The following is a 17,330-nucleotide window of genomic DNA, read 5'->3' on the forward strand; positions in this document are numbered from 1 at the left end:
TGAGCCCGCATGTGGTATTTTGTGGAAGAGCCACACTGAAGGGGCCAAAGAGCCGCATGTGGCTGGCGAGCCGCAGTTTGCCGACCATGGGGCTAGGGCATCACTGAGTAGTACTTGATGAGCCAAATTCTTTTCACAAATCTTTCCCATAAATCTATACTCATGGTGATTCATTTGTGCCCCAAGTCTCCAATCTGCATATCCACCTGGATAGGTCCTATTAATGCCCCACCTCTGTGCCATCACATTGACCCATGTAAGCCCTGCACAACTGCTTTTCTTTTAATAATCAAGTTCACTGGCACTGGACTTACTTAGAAAGAAAGTGATTCTAGAAACATCAGTGAAGGGGAAATCAGAAGGGATATTTTAGAAAGAGGTGAGGTACTTCCCTAGCTTTCCAGAATATGTTTGCCAGGCCGGTCACGGCTCGATTCCTGGTCAGGGCACATGCCTGGGGTTGTAGATGTGCAGGAGGCAGCCGATCAATGATTCTCTCCCATCATTTATGTTTCTATCTCTCACTCTCCCTTCCTCTCTGAAATCAATAAAAAAATATATATATTTTTAAAAAAGAATATGCTCTTCTCTTCTTGGCTCACTTGATACGGAGACACCAAGAAAGAAAACAACCTCTCCTCTCAAAGCTTTGCAGTCAGGGCCATGGAACTGTGGTGCTTGAGGGAGCCTTAGGGATCTCCTGCAGTCTGAACCAACCTGTTCCTCTTATAAATAAGGAAACTGCATGGCTTCTGAAAGGCCACAGGTAATAACAGGCAGAACTGGGACACCAGAGTTTACTCACTCAAGCAGTGGCTAAACTAGAGTGTCACTGCACAGGGAGCCAACCTCCCTGCCATTTTTGCCGGTGCTGGCCTTTCAGAAAGAGCCCATGGAGCCCCTGATGCGGGGCTGTCTGCCACAGGAGCACCACTTATGTCAGGGGCCTCCCGCCATCCAGTCAGAAGAAACAGCAGGCGTGAAGCAACGAAGGGGAAGGCAGAACGGAACTGAGCACTTCTGTTTCATTTTGCTTGTACTGGGTCCTCTATTCACCGCAATATTGAGTTAAATGCTGACATGTTTCCAGGGAATGTTTTACTAATAAGTAAAGATTTCATTGTGGTTTTAAACAAGTGCTGCCCTAGCGCTTTGTTTCCTTGAAATCCCGCCTTTCCTCAGATTTAGTTGTTTAGCCTCTAGAGCAGTGGTTCTCAACCTGTGGGTCGCGACCCCTTTGGCGGTTGAACAACCCTTTCACAGGGGTCGCCTAAGACCATCCTGCATATCAGATATTTACATTACGATTCATAACAATAGCAACATTACAGTTATGAAGTAACAACGAAAATAATTTTATGGTTGGGTCACAACATGAGGAACTAGTATTTAAAGGGCCAGAAGGTTGAGAACCACTGCTCTAGAGCGAAGAATGCAGTGCTTCAAACACATTGTAGCTGCTCAATAAAACGTTTATGCTATAGATGTCAGTGTTTTTATTTTCATGTACCACAGCAGGAAAGGTTCAGCAATGAAATAAGTCTTTGCAGTTTGTAAAAAGTAACTCCACAGCTCAATCGTCATGACTTACAAATAACTGGCACTACCTGTCCCAATCATATCATAGAATGTTTTGGCCCGAGAAACTAATAAAATAGCATCAGACCTAAAAATGAGAGTAGAAATTCCTTTTTTTTTTGTTCTCCTATATCTTTTTCTCATTAAAAGTTTGTGTTTGCTCTATGGACTGCAAGAAAATAATCATGTTACTGGCGCTACATCATGTTAGACATAGTCATGCTCTGCATAACATTTTGGTCAATGCCACCATATATACGATGGTGGTCCCATAAGATTCTTGTAGAGCTGAACAATTCCTATTGCCTAGAGACATCGTAGCCTGGTAACGTCATACCACAGCACATGACTCATATGTTTGTGGTGATGCTGGTACAAACAAACTCACTGTGCTGCCAGTTGTATAAAAATATAGCACATACAACCATGTCTAGTACATAATACTTGAAAATGGTAATGGATTAATATGAAATGGTTTACATATTTACTGTCCTACACTTTTATTGTTATTTTAGAGTGCAGTCTTTCTACTCAGGAAAAATAAAAGTTTGAGTAACAGTATGCTGTGTCACACAGGCAGTAGCCCTCATACCTTTCATGTTTATTATGCCTCTTGATTACATCATTCCCTCTTGTGCTTGATTTACTCTCATGTTGTTTTGTACAGTAACATGCTGTACTTAAAAAGAACCAGTATAGTCAGTACTCACTTAATCTCACCCATAGCTTCTTGGAATTGACGTGAAATGACGCATAATGAAACCAATTTTACTGTAGGCTAATTGATACAAAGAAGAGTTAAAAGTTCCTATTTAAGCCCTAGCCGGCTTGGCTCAGTGGATAGAGTGTTAGCCTGCAGACTGAAGAGTCCCAGGTTTGATTCCAGCCAAGGGCACATGCCTGGGTTGTGGGCTCGATCCCCAGTGGGGTCGTGCAGGAGGCAGCCCATCAGTGATTCTCATCATTGACGTTTCTATCTCTCTCTCCCTCTCCCTTGCTCTCTGAAATCAATAAAAATATATTTTTTGGGGAAGAAAAGAAATTAGAATTTGTGTCCCCAGCTGTGTCACTGGTACAGAGGGAGGTGGGTGGGTAGAAAAGGCAGTGGGTTTGGAGGGGTGCCAGGGTTGGGACGTGTGGTTCCCTGTACAGCAAGCGCACCGCGGGTCTAAGCGCTCAGGAAACATCTTGCTCAGTGAGCGTCTGCTGAACAGTAACTCTGTGGTGGGGCTGCCGGTGGTAAGGTTCAGAGATGATAAGACACCATTGCTGCTCAATAAAGAAATTATATATATATATATGAAATTTATATATATATATATTACATATAATATATATATAGTTCCTATTTAAGCATTTCATCAACATTATAATGAAATAACATTGAATAAACAACATTATTCAAGAACCTACTGTACCTGGGTCCCCACCCACAGGCAAGTATATCAAAATCTAGGAAGGCAGCGTTGGGTAATCAGTTCTATTTCTAGTGCTCCCCAGATGACTCTCATGTGCAGTTAAGAATTTTGAACCCTTGTAGTCAGTATGCAGGCATTAGATAGGGAAGGAAGACTAGCTAGCCAGGCCTAGCAGAGAAGACCTAAGAAGTCATATGCACTTGTGGTTGACTATTAGAAACTCATGGAGAACATCCACAAAGTACTACTGAGTGATGCATGCTACTCACCAAATATTCATTAAAATATTATATATAAGTTTGACTTTTGACTACCCATCATAAAGAGAATAGAACTTAAAGAAAATCAATCTATATGATGAAAGGGAATGAAAAGAGCAAACTATATTACAAAGTGATTCTGGAACTGGGTCTCCATCAACTTCAAAAGAAAACATCAGTGATATTTCAACAACTATTTTTTAAAATGATAAATAAATCTTCTTGTGTCACATGGTGCAAGTTATAGTAGCTATTTTCAGAAAGAGTATTTGACAATAATTTACACAGTGCTAACCTTTATTGAATGTAAGTCTATACATTTTAAAGAAATGAAAATATTCAGACTTGTCAGAAACCTCTCAGATTTTAACCACAGAGTATTCTTTTTGATGACTTGGTGTGGGTTTCCAGAGAAACAACTTGATAATCTATTACAACACCAACTGTACGGAATGTAACCATTTTCCTTCCTCTTTGCCAGCTGAGATGCCAAACATTCTCTGACATTTGCAGCCCCGATTTTAGCCCCAGATAAGACAACATTTTGCTCCAGTACAAACCCAGGGATCAGCAAAAGAAACCAGTCTCTCTTTCAGAATACCTGAAGAGTTCAAAATGTTGTATAAGAATTAAAATGTATTAGCATTTCCATTTAGGACTGTTGTCTAGCCCTCCTGGTGGTAGTTTATTTATTACATCATGTCTTTCCTATTGTCGGGGTCAGGGAAGGCCACCCCAAAATATCGCACAATAGCATATTGATAATTTTGAATTAAAGTTACTTGACAAGTAGTCAATGCAAGAAGGACACGTGGAATCTCCCTTCTCTCCTTGAATGCAGGAAATAAATCTCCCCTATGAAAAGTCTTCTTGCTACAGTAGACTGAGACACCCTTATCCTTAGAGCTAAGGAATTCAGGGCTACATGGCTTGTTATTTCTTTATTAATTCATTAATTCTGTATAAACAAAACTTGTTATTTCTTTACTAATTTACTATTGAAGCCCAAACTTTGGTTAGATTCTTCACTAAGGAATACACAAACCTAAGTTTCTTTGTCCTGTCAAATGTATTGTTTCTTTGTCTAAAAGGCATAAAGAGCTGGCTGGTTCATAATTTCTCAGAGTATCATTTATAACCTCCCACATGCACATATTAAATTACTTTTCCTCTGTTAATCTGGTCTTATGTCATTTTTATTATTAGTTCAGTCTTAAGAACTCAAGAGGGGCAAAGAGGGAATTTCTCCCCCTCCTCAACACTACTTTCTACTGTTATGATGCAATGTAATATAAACAAAGTTTACCTTTGATTCTCCCAGTACCCAATGACACCTAGATTTAGCCAGTGTTCTAAAATATTAGTTTAATAATATGAATACATGAAAGAATAAATGCATACATTAACCAAGAACCTCACTGGTATGTTATTATGTTCGTTAGCACACAAATCAAGTTAGTATGTTTATTTTTCACTTGTTCGTCATTCATTAATTAATTCAGCTTTAACTGAAAATCTATGTATTCTGCACTGTGCTGAATGGTCAAAAGGAATGGCCCCTATTCTCTAGCAGCGAAGATAGTGAGATATCAACAGAAGCAATTCTAGAAATTTAAGTGCACAACCATATAGGTTGATAAATATGTTGAACACATCCATTTAATTGATAAGTAAATGCTAAATCAATAGTTAATATGAAGGACCAATCCCACTAATAAACAGAAATTAAGAGCATTTGAAGGCTATGCGTGAGAGGGCTTTCTGGTATCTCATATTTGGCTACCTCTAGGATGAGAGAAGTGTTACATGGAGCAATCCAGGAAGGGGATGGACTTGGGGAATGACTCACTGACAGGAAACAGGTGGGGCTATGGGTAGAAGAAAACTCTGAGTACACTAAGTAAGGCCTCAGAGAAGGCTTGAAGGAGCCATGGGCTGCTTAGATTAAGGTGTTCTTGAGAGCCTTGTCCACAAGCAAAGCAGAGGGACAGGCAATGAAATGAAGAGAAACCAAAGAAATTAGGTTATCTGAGGATGTACCTTAATAAAAAAAAGTTTTAATTTGGTTAAATCCTGACCCGTCTTTAGTATAATCTTAGATGTTCTTAAAAGTACTTCATAGGAGACGATTGTACTTTTTTAACACTAACCCAAGTCAGACTCTTTCTCTTCATACAACAAAAAGGAGGGGAAAAGACCCTCTTCTGAATAAATATGTTAAAAACTGGAATATACATACTCATCCTTGTCCACCTTCTCTCGAAGCTTCTTTAGTTGTTTATGTTGGCCGTACTTCACATTTTGCATTATGTTCTCAAAGTATTCATCTTCCTTGTACTTGTACTATATTATATAAAAGATTTTGGTGAAAATATTAAAACCAGTATCTTCAAAACTTTTGCTAAAAATATAGAGGACATTTTCTTAAATTCTACCTGTTAATAAAGTTAACAGAGAGCATTAAAACTTACCAAAGAAGGATTTAGTTCCAACTAGTCTAGCTCTATATTATAGGCCACTGTTGCTGTGGCTGAATCACCACTTCAGTGTAATTAATCACATGAAACCAAGTGTCAGGCAAGCCTTACCATATTGATATGAATCCTTATATACCGGATGTGATAACAGCATATTCTTGTTAGTACCTACGATGGGCCAGGCAGCATTCTAATAATATTTTAATAATCTTATAAAGATGGGCTATTATCACCACTTAAAAGTTGAGAGCCCAGTCTGGCTGGAGTAGCTCAGTGGTTGAGCATCAACCCATGAACCAGGAGGACATGGTTCGATTCCCAGTCAGGGCACATGCTTGGGTTGCAGGCTGGATCCCCAGTAGGGGGTGTGTAGGAGGCAGCCAATCAATGATTCTCTCTCATCATTGATGTGTCTATCTCTCCCTCTCCCTCTCTGAAATCAATTATATATATATATATATATATATATTTTAAAGTTAAGGAAACTGAGATACAGACAAGTTCACTTGTGGATCTGGGATTTGAACCTACACAGTCAGCTTTGAGTCTACAGTCTTAGCCACTAGGCTCTTGCTACAAGGGTCCCCAGGACTCCCATGCTATAGCCAGCTAATTTAAAAGAAACAGTCAAGCTTTTCTGCAAATGGAAAAGGACGAGAGAACACCGTGGCTTGCAAATCCCACATCAGACTAGTAATCAATGGATTAGGAATCACTGTCATGTCCGATTTACACAAGGATTCTCTTATCATCACCAGGGTTTCAAGTAGTTGTGGTGACCACAGATTAGTAACAAGAACCTCAGCTAAGTCTGAAATAAGTATTGCCGTGACTTTAATCAATTCTCTTCTCTTACCACTGTTACATTACCAAAGGAGAATACAACAATCTCTGGTTCTCAGGTATTTTTTTGTTTGCTTTTTAAATAGAGAATGCATGATCTAGTTTATACAGTGGAAGGAAAATTAAAAAGTGGGTGGGAACCTGAAGATTTGACTTTTCAGGCCTGTAAGATGAGATAAGGAGCCTGAGTGCTGCCCGCTGTTCCAGCACTTTGATGTCTACCTTTGATACTCTTTAAGTTTGAGACTTTTTTTTTTTCAATCCTCACTGGAGGATATTTTTCCATTGATTTTCTGAGAGAATGGAAGAGAGAGGGAAAGACAGAGAGAAACATCAATGTAAGAGAAACACATCAATTGGTTGCCTCCTGCAAGAGGCCTGACCAGGACCCAGGCCTGGGAGGAACCTGCAACCAAGATACGTGTCCTTGACTGGAATTGAACGTGGGACCCTTCAGTCCGCAGGCCAATGCTCTATCCACTGAGCCAAAGCAGCTAGGGCTACCCTTGATACTCTAAAGGACGCCGGATTTTTCTTACTTCTTAAAATGGAATACATGGAAGCCAAAATAACAGATGCGGGACAGGCCAATGAAACAAAAGGCTAAAACTGAAACAAACACAGATCTGTCTTCAGTGCTAAAGACTTTTATAATAAAACCTATGGGCCCAGCCGGTGTGGCTCAGTGGTTGAGCATCAACCTATGAACCCAGAGATCACTTTTCGATTCCCAGGTCAGGGCACACGCCTGGGTTTCTGGCTTGATCCCCAGCAGGAGGCAGTCAATCAATGAATCTCTCTCTTTGATGTTTCTAGCTCTCTCTCTCCCTCTCCCTTTCCCTCTGAAATCAATAAAAGTATTTTTAAAAAATAATAAAACCTATGGTTTTAGGCTACTTCACATAATTTTTGGCACCCGATAGCTAAAAATAACATTGCCACCAGCCCCAGGTGTCATTAGCCCAGAGTCTTAATAGAGACTTACCTCCTCATATTCTTTATTCAGTTTGTTGTCATCTGAGAGAATGTCATCGGGATAGCCAATTCTTTCTTTAATTGCCAAGGCCTATGAGAATTGTAATATTGAATGTGAGGATGATTACATAACTTTCAAATGCAAACATTGTCCTTTGCCCATGAATATCAACTGAATAACTTGATCCATACTGTTTATAAAAAGAGTATCAGACAACACTTAAAAAAAAAGTTGAAGTGGCTTCATCCTGGGGCTCAAAAGAAACAAAAAGTTGGTCTGAAATTTAGCTTCTAATGCTCTGTCCTCACAGACTGCAGCTTTCCCAAGAAAACCAAAATGAAAGCTGACAAGTCGGCCAATTTACAGGACAAGTAATACTTAGAGCTTCCATTCTAGCAGCTTATAATTGTCTTTCCACATTACCGATTTGGCTGAGAAAACAGATATGGGCTTATATGTTCGTGCTAATATTCTTCCTGAATATTGGTCCTTGGAGTTTTTATGTTCTACCTCAGTCTCCAAAGCTGTGTGCCTATCTTCTCAAAGTTAAATGAATGACATTAATTAAACAAGGAGCAAACAAGAGTTTTCCTTGTTATACAAGCTCACGTTTACCTCTTGCTTACTGCCATTTCTAATTTTTATGTTTAGTATTTTAAAGTTATTTACTTATTTTTATTATTTCATGATTACCCCGTGTTTACTACTTGCTATTTCTATTTTTTTATATTCTCAAAGATATCTGACTTTTGATGCTATCATATCACATTTGCTCTTAAATAATTTAATTAATTTAAATTTGTCATGGGGAATTAAGCCTGTATCTCTGAGTTATTTGGTTTGCCATCAGAGGGATGTGGTTTTGTTACCAATCTGTTTCATAAGCCCAGGATTTCCCCAGTGGCTAGGACAGGATATGTGTCACTAAGTCAGTTAGGCCATGCCCACTTTCTTGTACGTTTCCAGAAATTATTAATCAGCCCCCTCTCATTAGCACTTTATTTTCTAGAACACATTTCCCAAAAGAGTGTTCTAAGGGACAGAGACTCTATTGAAATAAAATTTACTGCATAAAAGTAATTTATTGTCAAATACTTTAGATAAATACTGTGACAAAAACATTAAGCAGGCTTCTTTATTGCAGGACTTCTTACAGTAAAAATTAGGTTATTATAAGTGTCCAAGAGGAGGAATTAATTTGTCTCTTTATTCATTCAATATATGTTCAAGGGTCTACAATGAGCCCGGTACTTTGCAAGGGGCTGAGGCTTCAATGCTAGGCAAAATTTCTGCCCCCCCAGAGAGCTTACTGTAAAGATCAATGATAAGCAATGAAATGAGAATTTACTCTCAGTGTGATGTATGATGCCATAGAATCACACCCTCAGAGCATGTAACCTGACTAAGATGAGATCAGGGAAGACTTCCTACAGGCAGTGTTTCCTGACGTCTTTTGACCAGGGGACTCTCTTTTGTGGAACAACTTGGCACCTGTTTTCTGACACCACCTTGGGAAATGATGATCTAGAACAGTGATGGCGAATCTATGACATGCATGTCAGAGGTGACACGTGAACTCATTTTTTTGGCGGATTTTTCTTTGTTAAATGGCATTTAAGTATATAAAATAAATATCAAAACTATAAATCTTTGTTTTACTATGGTTGCAAATATCAAAAAATTTCTATATGTGACATGGCACCAGAGTTAAGTTAGGGTTTTTAAAAATGCTGACACGCCGAGCTCAAAAGGTTCGCCATCACTGATCTAGGACAATTCAATTGCCTACATCAAACAGGACCATGTCACAGAGAGCTAGAACATGAATGAAGCAAATCCAGCCCAAATTTCTGAGGACTTTGCCAGAATAATGAAAATATAAGGGGGCTTAAAAATCTAGACCTAACCCACTCAGGGCTCTGTGAAGCTGAAAAAGATAGTCCTTGCATGTGATTTAATCCAAAACAGAACTACACTGTAGCTTGACTCTCTTATTATATTAGCTTTTTGAACTCCCTCCGTTATCAGTTCAAAATATGGTCTGTTCTTCTTACCACCTTAACTACAGACAAATAATCAAGTTGAATGTGAATACTGCTCATAAAGCACATACAGTTGTCACAGGACATTTTGTTCCTTTTAGTTTTATATAGTTAGAAAGACAAATGACCACAGTAAATTTAAACCTAAAATTTCCTTAGAAATATCATCTTTCTTCATATGCAAAATATTAAAAGTCCCAATAAAAGAGACAGGTCATCTTATAAAACTCAAAAATTGCACCATCTTACATTTGCTTGAACAGAAATACAGTATTTTTTTCTTCCTAGGTTTTATAAAAAACTCTCTGAGGCATGTTTTAAAAAATTTAGCTAGAAATTTGCATTACAAATTGAGGGCATATTTTTGACATTGTTAGAGGCCTTTTAGATATATTTCTTAAAAGGAGAAAAATTATGAACCACTGATAACATCATTTCATTTTTACTTGCTAACATAAGATTTTCCTCTTGTTTTCTGAAGTCTTCCTTTAAAAAAATGTGGAGATCTTTCAAAGTTTTGAACTGAACACGGAGAGTAGAAGTTGATTACAAAGAAATAAAAAAATGGAAATCATAGAAAAATAAATTTATCCATAAAAAATGTTCCTGAAAACGTTACATTCTGAAGGAACTTGCTTTTATTTTACGCATTTTTTCTCTCACTGCCTTTGATCAGGCGTTTATTCAAATTCTTAAGCAATTCTTGATTATCTGTTTTCCTGAATTGTCTTAAAAATTGGTATTTCTTTATAAAGAATTTTTTTCCTTTGATAGTTAGCCCTGCCTTGCTTTTTACCTTTTCTTCAGCTCTCTTTTTTGTTTCAGCATCCATCCAAGTCAGCTCATCTAAAGTCTGAATAAAAACTTCCCGGATCTGTGTAATCAAATCCTCAACCTCAAACCAAAAGAACAGAAGACAAATTTAGGCCATTAGTTAATTTTTTATAACACAAATTGAAACAGACAATAGTGGGTGAAAGCCTGGGCAGATGAAGGGCAGGAACAGGGTGGAAAGGGTAAATGGGGGACGGGGGGAGGGCGTGGAGGAGGAAAGGGGATATCTGTAATACTTTCAGTAATAAAGATAAATTAAACTTTTTTTAAAATTTAAAAATAGAGCTATAATCTGTCTTTATGTGATTTAATAATATATTAATAAATATAAGTTTATAGGCAGACTATGACCTACACAAATGGGTATATGTGAACAATTATATTTTGAAAGCAACATTGTTTTTATCAGTACTTATGATTAAATAGGTATTATATATATACATTTATCAAAAATCATGTTAAGAATAAACCGGTTTTCATTAACATAAAAGAAGAATTAACATAAAATATTACCTATTATTACCATTTGTAATTTAGTAAAGCATGAAGCAGCATTTCAATAGATTATTTCACCATATCTTCAAGCTGCATTGCTTTCATGTCAGTAACAATGAAAAATAGAGTACATTTCTTACACTTCAACTAAACCTGGGTTTACTTTCTAGGTTTTTAAGAAAACCCTAATTCTTAGTCAATTTTGCTAACAGAGGAGTTTAGAAATGACTGTATCACTAGAACATGTGACTGTTTCCAGAACCTACTGCTTCTGGAAAAAGGACAGTTGCCTTTGGATTAAATAATACTAGGATCAGAAACATAACCAGACCCTTGAGAGAGGGAGGATGAGATTTACTGGGAAATAATGGCCAATTATGATTCAGAGGTTACCTGACAATTAATAAAATTTTAGCCCAATTATGGACCATTGTAACTGTCCATCAGTGCAAATGAGTGAGTGATAGTGCACTGTGCTGAGAACATTACCACGTGTTTACTGTCTCCAGCAAATGCTGCTTGCACATAAAGCCTTCCCACTGCACTGTCCATGTTCGCATTGACAAAGTTTGCACAACGTCTCCAAGCTGCTATTTCTGATGTTGTGCCATAAAGGGCCTATGGGAGAGAAAAAGGAAATGGTGTTTGATCAGGAGTAAGACAAGGGAGCATGGTCACAACACAAATCTCACAGGACTCGCTATTCTTTACGTCTCCTAAGTTCTTGCAATAGTCACTGGTCCTCCTTACAAGGCATGTTGTCCTTGCCGATGATAAAATGCAATCCAATTGGATTGTTTACTTTCATACGATCTGAAAATAAGGTATATTCTGAAAATAAGTTATATTTTCAGTACCTATCCCAGTAGAACTTCAGGCTACTACAAGTTAACATCCTTCTAGACAGCTTTAGGAAAAAAGCAACCCAAAACAACCCTCCCAAACAAAAAATAACGCCGTTACCGCTGCATAAACATAAATGTGAAGTAATGGTCAATAAACGTCGTAATGAGAGAAATCTGCTATACAAAAAGGCACATTCCTGTTTGTTAAATGTTTTAGCTGAACTTCCAGCACTTAGAAGAAATCTATGTGTATAAATTTAAGTACCAATAAGGGGACTAACTTAGGTAAGGGAAATTTAGCAAAATACCAATTTGACAAGCTTCAATTTTAAAATTGTGCTTGTATTTTCTTTTAAAGGGTAAAAACACAAAATTTCAATCAGAAAGTTATTTCCTTTTCATGACACTAACCAATACTGGACACCAACCATGCGCTAGAATTTCTCCTTTCTCATCTCTCCTGCCTTCGTCCCTCACAACATGACTAAAATGATGATTGTTTAAATGTAGGTACAGCCTAATAAAAGGCCTTAAGGTTGTCTCCAGGTAGATGTGTTAGTGGATTGTCCACGTCAATGTACTCCATCTGTGTGTAACTCTAGTGTGCTATGAACACCTGGAAAATCGAGTTAATCGAGATATCCCTGCGATTGTTTTTAATGCCACACAAACACCAAGCCAGTATGTTTGTTTCATGAGCTGCTCACATAACCAAATGCATATCCTTCCACGGCATTTCGATCACGATGCCACAGTAGACAAACATAGGATGGCAAAGACCATAAAAACTAGCTTTTCTATGATGGCTTTTCCAGACATCATAGCCTAAACATGGGCAAAATAACCAACGTTTGGCACTTTGTCTCTTGGCCAAGTTCACCACATTCTAGCAGTATACATGGCACCTTCATAACCATGTGTCTCTTTATGTTTTAAGTCTTAAGAAAAGAGAGATTGTATCTTCACCTTGCGGAAAGCATTTCTGGACTCCTTGTAGGTTCTGCTGAGGCTGCTTACAAGATCCATTATGAACCGCCAGGACATTAAATTTTGAAGATCTCTGTATAAAAAAACCCACCACCCAGCAACAAAAAAGATGAGGCTGCAAAGCTTCTAAAGAGTGATATTAAATGTAAACTCTGAGGACATGGGCACTCTGACATACTTACCTGGCAGAGTATTTGGTAAGAATGAGCTTAAGTTTGGTTAAATATTCTGGAGCATAAACAACCACATCTTCCTCACTTGTAATTTTAATATCCACAGTTGACATAATTTCATTTGTGAAATTGGACCAGCTGAATGGCTGGAAAAAAAGCAGGCACAAAACATTCAGTAATTATGAATTTCTCTTCTTGATTCCAACACTCAATTATGTTCAGGGGTCAGACACAGTTTGGGCGTCAGCTGCAGCACAATATAATTATCACAATCATCCAGTCAGATACTTGTATGGGATTTTCCCTTAATTGTTTCCATTGGTTTTGAATAAAAATTAGTTCGGCAGCATGATTATTTTGATAGAATTAAACCAACCACTTAAGAACAAAAGCAAAGCCTGTAAGTGTCGAGAAAATACAGTTAGAAATTAGGCTCAGTGCCATCTTCTTGGTCTAATCAATATAAAATAGAAGAAAACGTTAGCTTTAACATGTATGCAAAAATTTAAATGGGTATAAAGTGTTTATCTTTTAAAAGTGGGTTTTGATAAACAATCCACCCAGCTGCCGTGACTCAGTAGTTGAGCATCGACCAGGTCACGGTTTGATTCCTGGTCAGGAACATGCCCAGAGTTTTGGGCTGGATCCCCAGTGGGTGTCGGGGACATCGGGGGAGGGATGCAGGAGGCAGCTGATCAATGATTCTCTCTCATTACTGATGTTTCTATCTCTCTCCCTCTCCCTTCCTCTCTGAAATCAATAAAAAATATATTTTAAAAAATAAATAAATAATCCGTTTAACACAGTAATATATCTCTGTGAAGATCCTGCAGTAAATGAAAGCACATTAGTTATAGCAGAGGTTCAATGAAGTCATAGATGCACCACAGAGGGTGCAACGAAGCCAAACAGAACACTATCAATATAAGGTCTATAGGCATGCAGTTTTACTCTCCAGAAGCTATGCCAAAAGATGGAAGCTTGTCTTTTGAAAATGGGAATTTTGTTTTTTTCAACCACCAGTAGGTATAAGGAAAAACAGCAGAAGTGGAGATCATGCACATCTTGCTGAAATGCCACATCTCAGTGTGGAGAGGGGCGGGTGACTGGGGGGCAGGGCTGTGGGGAAGAGGTAGAGGGATTGAGCAAAAATGGGGAAAAAAAGAGAACAAAACTCATGGACACAGACAACAATGTGGTGGTTGTCCCAGGGAGAGGGAGTGAGGGAGGTGGAGGAGGGTATAGGGGAAATAAATGGTGAAGGACAGACTTGACTTGGGGTGGTGAACACACAATACAGTGTGTAGATAATGTGTTATAGAATTGTGCATCTGAAACCTGTATATTTTGTTAACCAGTGTCACCCCCAATAAATTCAATTTAAAAATCTCTGTGAGAAATTCCTAACTGGAAAGGTTATGCTTTTTAAAAGTCCTTTTTTATTATAATTATAGCCAAAGCAAATCCATCATCACTGAATGTAGTCATTGGCAGATTTTCCCATGGATGTTGTTTTATTTCCTGATTGTGTGCCACAACTAATATACAAATACACATGAATGGCCTCCCAAAGAAATAATTACATACTAGCTAATGAATTACAACTAAGCAAAAAGATGTCAACTGCTGCTTATAAATGGAATCTATGAGACAGAGTTTTCTTATTTCTTGTGTTATATTTCTCCATTATTGCTCTGAACACCTCATAGGTGCCTTGATGAGAACATAGCAGATTCTATGAATAAATTAATCTTTTTAGGAGTTAAAAACAAATTAAATGCTTTTATTATCTGACTGCCCAACTCTGATGGCTATATAATGGTCTTTTTGAAGGATTTTCAGTTTAATATTTTCCAAACCCTTTTCTATGATCATTCCCACCATTATTGCATAGCTGCCTTGAAAAGGACTTTTACTTTTAAAATCACCTCTAACTAAATATAAATATAAGAGTTTCAAATGGTTTTTTTTTCCTGGTCCTGTCATGAGTCAGATGGTCAGTGTCATCTAAATTCATTTAATGCTCAATTTACTTCAATAAGTAAGAAATCATTGAAGTTTAAGAAACTGTATTTCAAAGTTGTTTTAAAAATGGCACAATAAGAGAGTACATAAAACTTGCTACTTACCTTCCCATTGATCTCTAATGAAAAGTTATTTTGGACCTGGGATAATTTCATCTTGTTATAAAGAAGCATTGGATCATTTCGATCTTCAGGTTTAGCTGAAGCCTATGGATTTAAATTTTGATCATTATTTTAGAACTAAGATTTTTTTTTAAAAAAACATTATATTTAAGGAAAAAAGGAATATGGGATAGGTCCGTGGTCGGCTAACTGTGGCTCACGAGCCACATGCGGCTCTTTGGCTCCTTGAGTGTGGCTCTTCCTAAGTATTAGGAGTACCCTAATTAAGTTAATAACAATGTACCTACCTATATAGTTTAAGTTTAAAAAGTTTGGCTCTAAAAAGAAATTTCAATCATTGTACTATTGATATTTGGCTCTGTTGACTAATGAGTTTGCCAACCACTGGGATAGGTAAATATACTTGAAGTTCCACTCTATACTTATTTCGTAATTTACTTTGTCATATCAAAAAGGAAAGTGAAATTTAAGAGATTTTAAATATTTCCAGTAAAAATTATCAAGATTTGGCTGTAGTATTGACTATAAAAGTTCTCAAAAATATTTTTATATTTTTTATATATTTTTTATATATTTTAATATTTTTGAAAATGGCCAAGCCACATAAGCAATATGTGGCCTGCTTCCATCTGTGGTTAATGGCCAGCTCAGCTGTGTCTGTTTCACATTATAATACTTTTTTTGAATAGCCATCTTCAATTTATCGTGCAAATTCTGCCTCCCCCTCCACCACCACCACTATTATTCAGTGTCCAAGCTATAATTCAGACAAGAAAAAACCCCACCTCACAATGGTTTCTGCAAGAATTTAAAGCAAATAAAACAGAGAAAACTTATGTATAGGTTGCCAGGTATCTGAGGAATGCTAGCACTTGGTACTTTTGTGACTATGCTCCCATCCTGCCCAAGCAGGTCACTGCTCTATACTCAACCATATCCAGCTTTACTTTTTCCCACTGAATCACAAAAAAAGGGAAAAAGGGAGAGAAAGGAATGCAATGACAATCCCTTCACCCCCACCACCCCAAGAGACAATGGCCCCCATTTCCCCTTTAGGTCACTTATTTATGCCTTTATTTTCAAAATTATTTATTGAACATCTCCAGCATGCAATAATAAGCTGGACACAAGTGATTCAAAGGTGACTAAGGTACCACCCAGACCTCAGAGTCTAAGAGAAGAGAGAAAATATAGACACAAATAATTCTGAGATCCAACTATTAAAGAGCTGAGGCTGATCCCAGGAGAGCATGGTCTGGGAAGGTTCAAGTGGTAAAAACATAGGGCAATAAATTGTTCTCTAATAATTCTGTGTTCAACGCAGAGCCACGTGCAACCCATTTAACTTCCATTCATCCTGCTGTAGCTCCAAGCAAAGTCTGGCTCTGACTGGAGATTTTTGGTTTCATGTGGCCCTAGGAAAGCTAAAATTGCCCTCAAAGATCTCCAGTCTTCAAGATTCTGATGGCAGTGTCCAGTCAATGGGATGTAGGAGAGCAGGCTGTTGTTTGCAATATCAGCAAAAGCTCTGTGGAGCCTAGACTGAAACCAAACTTGGGTTCAATCAATTACCTTGATGTTGCTCCAACAGAATTCACTCACTTGAGACTACAGACCCAGTCAGACAAGAAAATGCAAACTCAGACTCTAAGAGTTCACCTGCCACTAGAGGAAATGCATGAATATACCCTTGGGCTCTGCTGGTAAACTCTTCCTGTGAGATCTCCCCTCCTGAGCTGAGCAGCCTGGCAGTCTGAACTCGGTGACATCACACAGTCATGCAGCCACGTTCAGGGGCTAATATTTCTTAGCCAAGGGATAGAGGCAATCTCTTTAATCACTATAATTTTTTTTTTAAGGAAAATTGTGCCTATCGAGACTAAAACAGCTTTACTCAACAGTCAGCAATCAAGTGTGTCTTGAGTCTCAAGGACATCTCAACAACAGTTTGGCTGTAGTTAGAATTTCGGTATAATCCACTTATAATAGGTAATTAAATGTACCTAGTTTAATATTTGTCAAGCTTAGTATGTCTCCTGGATGTTGGAAACCCAGTTTACTATAAAATTTTACAGTTTCAAAGGTCCTCTTAAAGTTAATGATCCTTTGCTAAGCTATGTATTTTTATCGCTTGGTTAAAGAGTTGTACCTTTCATCCTTAAAATATAATAGAGAGAAAAAAGAAAAGAAAAAGTAGTTAATGTTATTCAGTGTATCAGAGATAATGTGTTTTACATTGGCAATTTCTTTTTCCC

The 17,330-nt window shown here is 37.7% G+C and overlaps 1 protein-coding gene across 1 annotated transcript in view; it reads right to left on the reverse strand.

Annotated features, from left to right (window-relative positions):
- Positions 1-17,330, reverse strand: part of LOC102757655 (neprilysin) — a gene marked incomplete at its 3' end in the record, with an annotated part of 79,555 nt that overhangs the window by 14,292 nt on the left and 47,933 nt on the right. Inside the window, exons 9-16 of the mRNA XM_006754875.2 lie at positions 17,311-17,325; positions 15,058-15,159; positions 12,938-13,074; positions 12,735-12,828; positions 11,413-11,541; positions 10,391-10,489; positions 7,562-7,642; positions 5,496-5,599 (exon numbers count right to left, since the gene is read on the reverse strand). Of these exons, the coding sequence (XP_006754938.1) occupies positions 5,496-5,599; positions 7,562-7,642; positions 10,391-10,489; positions 11,413-11,541; positions 12,735-12,828; positions 12,938-13,074; positions 15,058-15,159; positions 17,311-17,325 (761 nt within the window). The remainder of the gene's footprint in view (positions 1-5,495; positions 5,600-7,561; positions 7,643-10,390; positions 10,490-11,412; positions 11,542-12,734; positions 12,829-12,937; positions 13,075-15,057; positions 15,160-17,310; positions 17,326-17,330) is intronic.

This window comes from Myotis davidii, unplaced genomic scaffold (assembly GCF_000327345.1).
Source record: "Myotis davidii unplaced genomic scaffold, ASM32734v1 scaffold153, whole genome shotgun sequence".
NCBI classification, from domain to species: domain Eukaryota; kingdom Metazoa; phylum Chordata; class Mammalia; order Chiroptera; family Vespertilionidae; genus Myotis; species Myotis davidii.